This window comes from Schistocerca piceifrons, chromosome 9 (genome assembly GCF_021461385.2).
Source record: "Schistocerca piceifrons isolate TAMUIC-IGC-003096 chromosome 9, iqSchPice1.1, whole genome shotgun sequence".
NCBI classification, from domain to species: domain Eukaryota; kingdom Metazoa; phylum Arthropoda; class Insecta; order Orthoptera; family Acrididae; genus Schistocerca; species Schistocerca piceifrons.
The window spans coordinates 213,796,211-213,809,437 of record NC_060146.1 but is presented as its reverse complement, the minus strand read 5'-3'; the positions used below and the strand labels follow the sequence as shown (position 1 = coordinate 213,809,437).

Sequence of the window (13,227 nt, the reverse complement as noted above, 5' to 3'; positions counted from 1 at the left end):
TACTTCTGAAACAGGAAGCCGGGAGTGCTTAGGCTTCAATGATGTATAGTATGCAACAAGAAGACTTCCAACAATTAGTCACAAGATCAATGAGATTCTGTTCCTATAAGTGACATTTTAACACTGTAATTAACAAAACACAAATCACTAGTTATATGTATGTCTGCTTTGAAATAATCTATAAGTTTAGAAAAGAGTCACATTATTGTTACACACATCAATACTGTATTCCATATACATTACACTGATTTAAAACTTCTCAATACAGTTACATGATGAAAGGAGAAATAAATTTTTCTACTTCAAAATAGATAATCTCTCAACATTAATTAAAAAAAGATACAATATGAAGGTCCAGAAATTTGTACATGAAAATTGCTTTTTATCAATCCAGGTAAGCATGTTCCCAAGGAGATGGATTCCATAACAAAAAAAAATTAACTTGTTCTATTTCCACTGTCATTTGCAAACAAAATCTCCATTATAGGAGAGGAAAGCACATCAATCATGACTGCCTAAAAATTGCAAAAAGTTCATCACAGCAGGTAATATATTCACTTACAAAGAGTATACATTAAATCATGAGTAAAACTACAAAGAAACAGGAAAAATTGAAGAAACTGAAAATGATTTATATTACATAACTATTCTTTACAAATTATGCACTAAATGATGGCTCAAGTTGAAGCTTCCTTTTATGACTAATTGCAAGAGACAGAAAAAGAAGTGAAAATGCGTAATATTTACACAGGAAGAAGAGCACTGCATTCTCACAGAATGCAGCCCATTCTTATCAAGTTACATTCAGACATCCGACAACACAAACATGCCCAACACTCACTCGTAAATGGATACAAATCTGCACACAGCTCCTCAGTCGTAAGATCACTGACAAGAAACCAAAGTACTTATGAACACTGTACAGTAATCTTTCAGTACTGTATCCTGTGCTACAATTCCATCAACCTCATTCAAACATTAAATTCAAAATCCACACTCAACTCCTGCAACTTTTTTCACTCGCAACACTGCAACACAGTTACTGCACCAGCACATCTATTTCTCCTCTGCAGGCAGAGAAGTGCTCAAGCAACTTACAAAACCGTCACACACCAAACATAACAATTCAAATGGCACTATCTCAGTTATTTTCCAACACATTACACACACAACAGTGTTTAAGGAATGAGACATGAAAGACACAGGCTTTCCCCGACAAGTAAAATGGCTTTCTGTTGAAGAGATCCACACTGGTTGAACTTTCCGCAATGTGGGCGATAGCACTGGGAAGCTCAGAAGGCAGCTCTAGCCCCCGGGAGCCGCCTCCCCATAGCCCCCCATCAGAAATCTGTCTCTGATATGTACTGCCGCCACGTCGCTTGGAACGCAACTTTCAGAATCTTTATCTTCGTATTCGGTAGAGCAGTTGTCAGCATCTTCTGTAACTTCGTTAGTGGAAGAATGTCCACCTGGCAACAACAGATTCATATTTTTAAATTTTCATTGGATCACACTATGAGCACGTATAGCTTAGTTTTCTACAATTATTCAGGGAAATCCAAGATAAAAACAAATAGACCAGAACATTAATAGGTAACGTAAGAGGATCGGGTTGGGCAAAATGAACACACTTGCTTGTGAGGCTTTTCTATCATATCTGGAACAATTTGCAGGGATGTATCAAAAGGAAAATTCAGTTGATGATTCTAAATTTACATGAAAAAGAATGGCTGATTGTTTTTTACCACATTTAGTAGATAAAATTCCAAGTACTGCTGATAGGAGCAATTATCAGTGGAAATTATACCCACCTATAGGTACCGTTGGTTCTTTCCTCAGGGAGGAAAGAGCCAGTAATTTCATGTTTCTCACACAGCATTAAAACAGTGCCACATTGGCTCTCACCTGCACCAAAGTTAAGATTCAGATAATAGAAAGCAGACTGCACAAGGATAGGATGTGTTTTCATCTTCTGCAGCTCGTGACAGTTAAATGGATTGCTGGCAGAGTTTAAAGATTTTTCATGTTCACCACACTTCTCAAAAACTGCAAGTAACCAATCACTTCATTGTGGAGAACTGGCAAGCTCTGGCAGTGAAGTGTGAACTATCAACTAATTAGTAATTTAATTAGGTTATAGTAACACTGCCCCCCCCCCCCTTTAAATGCACCCATCAGCAAAACTTTGAATTTCACTTCCGGAACATAAGGACTGACCAGCCATAACAACACAGCCCCCCCCCCCCCCCTTCAATTTTGACAGTGACAACCTTGGAAATTTTCCGAGCTGCAACCACATCAACGATCATATATGTTGCAAATTTTCATCACACAAAAATTGTCTGCACTCAGTTTAATTGATGTACTGAGAATAACAGTCCAAAGCTCACTAGTACAACAGAGTTACCAGGGTGTATACGCAGACAAGAAAAACTAATACCCAGTTTTTCCCAGTTGAAAATAATGTCAAGTGACAATATACTTTCCCTTGGAAGTGTAGAGCGTACACATCCTTTCAATGGTAAAGGTATTACATACCGCCATGAAACTTCCCAGCACCTTAAGAAATGAAACCCAGCAAAACACAACGCATTTTGGAATGGTCTCTGATGTACCGCAACATGTACCCTGCATATTTTCATATTATCAAAGTATCAATACAAACTGCGCCAATTACAGCACGGTAGCCTTCAAAGCACTGAAATCAAAGACTCCAATGAGTCATATTCAGAGCATAGCACTTGTGACTTCGTTGGCCAATAGCAGCATCACTGTTAAGTAACGTAAACACACAAATAGGAAAAGTTATGGTTTAAATTGATACACATTCATTATAGCTATGTGATAAGCTAAGCTGTTATGTCTTATAATATCGGTCGCCAAAATTTTCTTGCAATTTTTTCCGAGGGTGTGATTAGGTAGAATTCTTAGAGCACAGCTTAAATTTCAACAGCTGAATATTTATGACATGCAAATTACTAATTTCACTGCCATGCACTGAAAGTTTTGTGGACTACCTGGCTGAATCAATGTTCTGATGACGACTTCAACTTTTCCACAGAAAAGTCAACTGAGTGTGAAGTTGCTGAAGAGTTCACTTCGCACTTTTTTTTGTAAGGATAATTATAATTTTTGCCACTGTTACTGCATAATTTGTAATCATTGAAAGATCTAAAATAAATATGAAAAAACTAGTGTACAAGCTTTGAGTTTTTTAGCATGTTACCCTGTAAGATATATCAAACACAGATTGGTTGGCAAGTTTTCAATAATTGCATAAATGGCTGGTCTTCTGGGCCCAAAATTTTTCTATGCTGCTAGTTCTCAAAATATTAAGTTTTGAATGAGGGTCAAATATTCCACGATTTAAGAAATTAATCGCATATTCTCACGTGTAACATAAATCATCATGCGTGAAAGGAAATTTACTTTGAAAGTAACGCTTCTCAAACAACCAATTGCAAGGTTTTCCCATGACATCTTATAAATCTAAACAGCTGAGACCTCACGCTCATTGAACGCAATTTGTTGTTACACAGTGTTGCACAATCTTTGTCCTAAAATCTTTGACTCATTTCCATGTCGGTAGACAGCTTGTGTGTGCAGTTCATTTTGTTGTAAATGCCACATTTTCTTTGCAAATGAAATTTTATTTTGATGTTGACTTCTCATTTGTGCTTTTTTGCTGCAGTATTATTCTGCAATAACAGGCCAAAGTAAAATTCTTTGTTAGAGTATCAGTTCTTAGCAGTGCATATAACAAAAATTTAATAGGAAATTAAAACAATGAAAATTTCCCCAAATTCTAAAAAATTTGAATGTTTTTCCTGGATTTTATGGTTGTCCCGAAGTGCATACACCCTGGTTACTGTATCTGATGTCACAACAGCATACACTATCTGATCAGGAATACTCAGACAGATTTAGTGGACATCAGTATGGAGCATGACAGCCCTTCAGCTTTATGCACATTGAGGTGTCTGAATGTCTATGAAGGAACAGCAGTGATTTCTTCCTCAAGAGCACAATCTAGTCAAAGCAGTCATGGAGAATGCTGGGATATGGAGTGAAGTCAATGTTTTAACTCATCCTAAAGGTGCCCTCCTGGATGCAGGTTGGGGCTCTTTGCAGGCCAGTCCATTTCAGGAATGTTACTGCCTACAAACCACTACGTCTCGGATGCTGCTGTATGACAGGGTGCACTGTCAAGCTAATACAAATGGTGATCGTCTCCAAACTGTTCCTCTGTCATACGCAGTACTCAATGCTGGAAAAAGTGTTCCTATCCTTTAACACTTTGTTTTTTAACAATAATAATAATAATGGGACCATACACAACCTGTAGGAAACGCTCCCAATCCGTAACACCAACCCCTCTGTACTTCACTGTTCACACTACACATGATGGGCAAGTAATGTTCTCCGCACATTTGCCAAACCAAAAACCTTCCATGCGACTGACACAGGGAATAGTATCATGATTTGTCATTCCAAATCATTTGTGGCCAGTCATCCACTTTCCAGTGGCATTGCTCTTTACACTATCTCAAGCATGGTTTAGCACTGACAACAGGAACGTGTTGACGTATGAGAAGCTGCTTGACCATTGTACCCATTCTTTGAAACTAATAAGTGATTCTTTCCAGTAATTTCACATTTTTTTACAACACAGTCCGCAATGCTCGAATGCCTCTGTCCGTCAGGTCTCAGTTTAGCTGTGATTGTTCCTTTGCGTTTCCACTTCATAATCGCATCACCAACTTGGCAGCTTTAGAAGAGTTAAAATGTTCTCAATAGATTTGTCACTCAGTCGACATCCAATGACAAGTCCACATTCTAAGTCATTTAGCTCCGCTGACTGACCTTATCTGCTGTTACTGTTCCTCTACTAAGAGTACAATAGTCCCTACTTCCTTTTATACTAATCAGTACACCTCTCTGTAACATTTGGTGGTCAATTCGAGATTATGTACAGGCATCTGGATACTTCTGATCATAAAGTGTATACAGGATGTTGCTGAAGGATTTTGATGTTGAAGATACCTCCTGAAACACGTTACACCCTGGCAGTTCGCATCAGCAATTTCTGACTTACATTGAGGTATTTAATATCATCATACTGTCACGGCCACCTGCTGTGGAGAGTGCCCGAAAAAATGGCCACAGAGAAAATAGGAAGCTCATAGAATTTTCATTAGTAAATGTCTGACGGTTTCCTTGAAGAACTTTGTGTAAATCGCATACAGTGGAACTCGATTATACATTCTCTGATTTTATGTTTTTCACGATTCCGTGCGATAAATTCGTATGCCTTGGACCGCACAAAAATGTAAAATTGGGGTTTCACTGTAGTTGGAATTTGTTTGTCCATTTTATCTTGCATTGAACTGAAGAAAATATATGGTCACATCACTTTGAACAATTATTCACATAACACTGAAAGATAAAAGAGATAAGTGTGCACTTACAATGTTTTCGTGAAATGATAGACAGAGGAAGAGAATCTTACACAGAATGCCAATCAAAACCGTGTAATGTGAATTCCAAAACATCAAACACTATTGGTAGAGTTGTTATCTGATTTCCAAGAAGATAAAAATCTCATAGATGGCACTGGAAATGAGCAAAACTGGTTGACTGAACTTGAGAATGAAATAACAATCTATCTTGACCTTCACATTCGACAAATTTGAATGTTTCCACTGCTGTGGTCTTGTTGGAGAAACATTAAAGGACCATTGCCCCCCTCATGAAACTCTCAAGGAATTTTAACAATTTTAATAGAAGGAACGGTGTACTATCTCACTGATAGCAATTCAGTAATTATACAACCGACCCCTTGGAAAACGTACGCTTTTTTCTCTGATACAAAAATGTGGCTATACACCACATTTATTCAAGGGTTTACATTTTGTCCAACCCGTGTACAGACTTTTACTTCCATCAATAAACACAGCCTACATACCTCTAGACGAAACAAGAGTGTGCATCAAAACGTATTTGCAATAGAAACAATCAACTACTGATAAAATTATTTAATTCGATAGATAAAAAATCTACTCACCAAGTGGTGGCAGAACACACACATGAAAGACTGTTGTGATCGGCAAGCTCTCAGAGCCAGTGGCTCCTTCTTCAGGCGCAAGGGTTGAAGAGGAAGGAAAAGTGGTGAAGGAAAAGGACTGGAGAGGTCTAGGAAAAGGGGTAGATTTTGGGAAAGTCACCCAGAACCCCGGGTCAGGGGAGACTTGCTGTATGGTATGAGAAGTAAAGTCTGATTGTTGGGGACTGCATCAGACGACATTTGAAAGCCTGAGAGCTTATAGGTGGAAGATGGTAATATGCAAGACAGAAATTATTACTTAAACATTGTGCACGAGTTAATAAGAGTGAAAAGCTGAGAGCATTGTATGTAACAGAGGTGGAGGAGGTGGTGAAAAACAAACAGGAAAGACAATGAAAGATGTAGGAAACTATAAGGGGCGTTCAAAAAGAAATGAGCCGAGCCGGAGCCATAATTACAGAAACCAGTACCCATACGTTAGAAGTATTGACCCTGGCTGTTAAGACAATTGTCCCACTGTGACAAGGTGGTGAATGGCTGCCTCATAAAAATCCCAGGGCTGTGATGTTAACCAGTTTCGCACGTACAGCTGGACATGGTTGTCCGAGGTGATTTGTTATGCTGACTTTCTTCTTTGACCAAGATGGCCCCCTTCTGATTCACTTCCTGCAGCACAGGACAACAGTGAATGGCCAGCATTACCCACAAACCTTGATCACACTTCGCCAAGCGATCAAATCAAAACGACAAGGCAATCTCACCTGTGGGGTCATTCTGCTCCATGACATTGCAAAGCACTCCTGCAGAAATTCAAATGGAACGTTCTCGGCCACAATCTATTTAGTCTGGACCTCTCCCCCTGTGATTACGCCACTTTTGGTTCCCTTAAAAAGGCTCCGAGGGGCAAACAATTCACCTCTGACAACGATGTCCAGCTGTATGTGCGGAACTAGTTAACATTGCAGACCCGGGAATTCTATGAGACAGCCATTCACCTCCTTGTGTCACAGTGGGATAAATGTCTCAACAGCCAAAGTCAATACTTCTAACATACAGGTACTGATTTCTGTAATTATGCCTCTGGCTCATTTCTTTTTGAACACCCCTTATAAAACGGAGTGAATCGAAGAGTATTTACAATGCAGAAAAGCTGAGATGGAAGAAATTAATATAAATTAAGACCAGGTGGGTGGCGAGAAAAAAGGACATGTTGTAGTGCTAGTTTTTTTGTTGTTATATTAGCCCATGTAGCCATCATTCCTTCTCATTTAACCCTCTTGTCAGTCTTTATTGTCGTCTGTCTTGTTCAAACTATGATCAATTTTCTACCTTACATGCTAATCCATTTCATTTATTTATCTATATCACCAAGATTAATCAACACTTTGCCCCTACATCTTCTCCAATACCGATTTCCGTTCTTGTAGGTGGGTCCATTTTCATTTTTATTTGCATATAGCAATCCCATTGTCATTTACGAATGTACATACAATAACTTACGGTTCATCACACTGCATGGCCTTCTCCTGATTGTCTTTCGCCAATTTATTCACAAATCTGAAAGCTATTTTCTTTTCCACCATCCACTTATCTTATTTATACATAGTTCTTTCACATTTTTGTGCGATTGTTTTTTGCCAAACCATTCCGATTGACTTTTATTGCTTTTTCTTATGTCACTTTAATTGCCAACCTAATTAGTTTTCTCCTATGACTTTCGCTTTCTGTTTATCCAGTTTCTAAAATTTTGTCTGTTTTCATGACTTTTCCGATCAATTTTTTTTTTCTTTTTATCATTTTTCATATCAATACAGATTGACCACTTATTAAAAATTTCCGTACAAATTTTTCTAATTTTTTTGACGTTTTTCCTTACTTTTTTGTTTTTCTATCTTTTCCACCCTCTGCTTATTTCTTTATTTTTTTGTGCCACTCTCACAATTTCTAACTCTCCAAATTGTCCTCTCTTCCCATGATATATCCCATCTCATATTACATCAGTTCTTTTCGAAAACATGCCTTTGCACTATCAAAACTAAGGTCTCACATTCTGTTTCTTGAAACCTGAGTTACTCCTTTTGGCCTAACATTGAAAGTCCCAGTTTCTGGATGCAATCCTACCCTACACCAGACTCTTCTACACTTTCAAATACAGCAATCTCTTGCTCTTACCTGGTTAACCTGTGAGCTATATGCCTCATCATCAGCAAATTTCCACTCTACCAGACTTCTCTCCTTATACAAAATCCTGCAGTTATCTGCCACTCATTTTTCCTTGAATGGTATCATCTACCAAGCCAACTTCAAACTGCAGCAACAAGCCCGACTTCACTTCAAAAAGTTATCCCACATTCCTCTAAACTACCTTAAAAGTGGTATTTCCTTTCCTATCCCTGTGGAGCTCCCTAAACAGCCACACCATCAACCACCACTCCTCTCCTACAAACTGAGCTTGGCCAACCTCCTTAACATCCCACAGCCTTTACCACTGCCTCCCACACCAAGAATAACTCGTAGTCCTAAGAACCAGTCACAACAGTACAGTGTCCTTAACCTCTCATCTAAAGCTCTCTTCCCTCCTGAATTATCTGAATTATCTAAGGGCATCACTTTCAGCCCTAAACCTGCATTTGATCACACTGCTTTGGTGAATTACCTCCTTTCCTTCACATGTAATATCCATTGGAAATATCACTTTGCAGCCCAACCTCAAAACCTGACATTGAACCCTGTGTTGAACAGTTCAGAGCACAACCCCAACTTGATACACCACCACTACCTCAATATCATCCCTTACAAGTCTTCAACGAATTCCTCACATCCAGCATTGCTTCACAACCCTTCCTCAGGTCCCTACAACATGACCCTAACCTGTTCTCTGCAGAGCTCCAGGCTTTACATTCCCTAAAAGCTGATGACTCCATCATTATCCTCCCAGCAGACAAAGGATCTACCACTGTAGTACTTGCCCGAAGGGAGTATGTTAGTGAAGGTCTACGCCAGCTGTCTGACACCTCTACATATAGCATCTGCCATCAAGATCCCATCCTTGTGATTCAAACTGATCGGCAGTCCCTACTAACACCTCAATCCGTAGAACTTCTCACCCCACCCACACCATGCACCCCACCTTTTACCTTCTTCCTAAGACCCACAAACCCAATCATCCTGGCCATTCTAGAGTTGCTGGCTTCAAAGCACCCACCGGATGTATATCTGCCTTAGTTGATCAACACCTGTAACCCATAGTACAAACACTCCCCTCCCATATCAAAGATACCAACCATTTCTTAGATCGTCTGAAATCCGTGTCTGTCCCACTCCCACCACACCCCTTGCTTGTCACCATTGATGCCACCTCCGTCTATACCAATATCCCCTATGTACATGGTCTGTCTGCTGCTGAACATTTCCTCAGTCAGTGCCCACCTGATTCCAAACCTATGACATTGTTCCTACTCAACTTTACATTTACCAACAACTACTTCACCTTTGAGGGGCAGACATACAAACAGATCAGGGGTATGGCCATGGGAACCAGGCTGGCTCCTTCCTATGCCTACCTTTCCATGGGTCACTTGGAAGGGGCTTTCCAGGGTCCAGAAGTCTTCAGCCCGTGGTCTGCTTTAGGTACACTGATGACATCTTTACCCTATGGACTCATGGTGCGGCCGACCTGCTAAAATTCCTGGAATCTCTGAATACCTTCTCCCAATTAAATTTCACGTGGTCGTATTCTGAATCCCATGCCACTTTCCTTGATGTTGACCTCGTCCTCACCAAAGGCCAGATACACACTTCTGTCCACATTAAACCTACCAACAACAACAGTACATACATTTTGACAGTGCCATCCTTTCCATGTCAAACGTTCCCTCCCATACAGCCTTGGCATCCGAGGAAAACGTATTTATTTGGATGCAGACACTCTACACTAATACACCACCATTCTCACCTCAGCCTTCAATGCACGTAATTACCCCAACAGCCTAGTTAAAAAGCACGTTTCCCGGGTCATCACATCCAATCCTGGTATTGCTGATCCCACCACAAAACAGCTACGGAGCACACCATTGGTGATTCACTATTATCCTGGTCTGGAATGTGTTAATCAGCTACTTCGGCAGAGCCACGAGTTCCTAAAATCGTGCCCTGAAATGAGATCCAGTCTGCCTGAAATTTTGCCCACCACACCCAGAATAGCTTTCCATCGCTCTCCCGATCTCCAAAATATTCTTGTCAGATCCTATGCTCCTTCTGCACCCATCTCCCTACTCTATGGCTCCTACCCCTGCAACTATCCCACTGCAAGACTTGCCCTATGCACACTCCTACCACTACCTATAATAGTTCTGTGGTAAAACATATACTATCAGAGGGAGAGCCACTCACGAAACGACACGTCATATACCGGCTATTATGTTTCCTCCTTCATCGACTTGACTACCACCAAATTATCAATTAGGATGAATGGGCATAGGCAGAGGGTATATATGAACTCACAATATCCTGTTACAGAGCATGCTCTACAACGTGACATTCCTGTCCTCGGCATCCGTTTCTCCACACGCGCCATCTTGATTGTTCCGCCAGTGGGAACTAGCACTACAACATGTCCTTGGTTCTTGGCACCCACCTGGCCTTAATTTATGTTAATTTCTTCTGTCTCAGCTTTTCTTCACTCTAACTACTCTTTGATTCACTCTGTTTTAGTTTTCCACATCTTTCATTGTCTTTCCCATGTATTTTTCACCGCCCCATCTCACCTCCGTTACGTACAATGCACTTAGCTTTTCATACTTATTAACTGGTAGACGATGTTTTAGTAGTAATCTCTGTCTTGCATATTAACCTGTCTTCCACCTTTACGCTCTCAGGTTTTCAAATCTCGTCTGATGCAGTCTCCAACAATCAGTCTTTCCTTCTCATCCCATACGGCCAGTCTCCCCAAGGTGACTTGCCCAAAATCAACCCCTTTTTCCTATACCTCTCCAGTCATTTCCTCCACCCGTCTTCCTTTCCCTTCAACCCTTCTGCCTGAAGAAGGAGCCACTGGCTAGGAAAGCTTGCCAATCACAACAGCCTTTTATGCGAGTGTTCTGTTGCTGTTTGGTGAGTAGACTTTTTATCTATCCAATTAAATGAAAATATATATTACACTACATTCACAACTCAACAATACAGTACAAAAACTTACCTGTGGCGCCCCCGGTGTCGGTACAGCTGAAGAAGAGTTAGAAGTTGGCGAAGAGCCTTCTCCTCGAGTTCGAGAGTCTGTACTTTTGTTTCCACCATCATCTGGCGGTATGCTTCCCGGCACTGGTCTCAGGACAGGAATGCTGTCCCCTGCACCGGCACCAGGTAATGGTGGTGTATACGATTTCTTTTTCTCCTTGTCCTTCCCAGTGTGGCTGCCAGGAGGACCTTTCTGGTCTTCGCACTGATCCACAAACAGCTCAGTGACCCGCAGCAGCTCGTGGGTCACACCCCAAACAAAGTGCGTCAAAGAATCGCCCAATTTTGTGACCCCACCTAGTACCATATGGTTTGTCGTGGCAGACTGTAAAAAGTACAAAACACAATGAAAGCAGTATTTCTACACACACATTAGTTGGGAATCAAAAAAACTATAATGCATGAGTGAAGTCGGATAACACACAACTGAAACTACACAGATTACTACACAGAGTACAATGGTTCCTCTACGGACACAACACTCATGACAAACAGCCCACACATTAAATAACAAAGCTTGTGGACAAATACAGAGCTCATAAAACACACACAGACACTCATCAACACGGACATTTCATCTCATGCGCACAAATAGTAGTAGTATGGTATTCTGCCTTATGGCAGGTCTTGTCACGGGTTGAGCCTCTTCCACTTTTGTCTGTCTATATCCAGTCTTTTCATTTCTGAATATTTGTCTCCTTTGATATTTTCCAGCATTTGATATCTTCCTTTTCATCTTCCCCCTTTTTCATCCACCATTCCTTCCTTCAATAAACAGTCCCTCCTCAAACAATGTCCAGTCCAGTTCCTTTTTCTCTTTCTGATGACTTTCAGCATGTTTCTTTCTTCTCCAACTCTTCTTAATACTTCTTCATTCCTTACTCGGTCTTCCAATTTCACTTTTTCCATTCTTCTCCATATCTACATCTCTAGTGCCTCCAATCTTCTTTCATCTTCCTGCCTCAATGCACGTAACTGGACACAGGAATTTCCTGCCTTGGCGATACCCTGCCCAGTTTCTGAACGTGCTCTGCAGTGCAGTATGAACAGCCATTTTGATCCTCCCATTTAATACTGGTTTCCTTGATCTACAGAGATGGGGCTCTCTCTTCAACCTCACTTTGCGTAACTACCGTAACTGTCAAATTTCGAAAAGGGCTTTCAGTAAAGCCCATGCACGACAAACACCCCCCCGCTTGATGAAAACAATAATATTACTGGGCTGCAAAATACAATAATTCATGCTTTAAACAGAATACTTCAGTGAAATCCCATCTACTTACATCATAGGCCAATGATTTGTAGAGCAACATAACAATAAAGAAGAAATACATGTTGAACAGCAGCAGGCGTGGTGATACTGGTTTGGAGCATACATGACAGGACTTCCTTTCACCAGACACGGATGATCTGAACTATGGCCTATTTTTCTTTACAAAGCTGAAAACACGTTCACACTCTTCGCTGCTATGGGGTTGGGTGAGAATTGACAACATTATTCTGGAAATTCGGTTATACTTAAAAAGTCCATCGGCTCCATGAATTCATGATATTTGTGCCCAACTGGAATTACTTGCAGGAACTTGATTTGCAGCCATAGTGTCATCTACCTGAAGAGGAAACTCAATCACTACCTCATTCTGTAGTTTTATTCTCTTCCTTGCATAACATAATACAAAAGTTTTCCACTAAAAACCAAATGGAAGAAAACTGTGAATCTTCAATTTTGTCTAGTCTCGCAACTTGAGCATGCTTTGACACATCATCATTGTGTGGAAACTTGCTGATGATGTAGCCACAGGCAGTACAAAAGTAGTTTCTCACTAACAAAAAGAAAAGGGATTTATCTGTTTGCTAGAGATCATTCACTATGTTTGAAGTCTGACTGCCAATAACAAGCTCATCATCGCTTCTTTGATTTTGAATCA

At 40.4% G+C, this 13,227-nt stretch overlaps 1 protein-coding gene across 3 annotated transcripts in view; it reads right to left on the bottom strand.

Annotated features, from left to right (window-relative positions):
* Nucleotides 1-611: 611 nt before the first annotated feature.
* Nucleotides 612-13,227, bottom strand: part of LOC124717381 — a 184,658-nt gene continuing 172,042 nt past the window's right edge. For all 3 annotated transcript variants that reach the window (XM_047244225.1, XM_047244227.1, XM_047244226.1), the window contains 2 exons: nt 11,262-11,624; nt 612-1,469 (listed from right to left, as the gene is read on the bottom strand). In XM_047244225.1, coding sequence (XP_047100181.1) covers nt 1,341-1,469; nt 11,262-11,624 — 492 coding nt within the window. In that variant the 3' untranslated portion in view covers nt 612-1,340. The remainder of the gene's footprint in view (nt 1,470-11,261; nt 11,625-13,227) is intronic.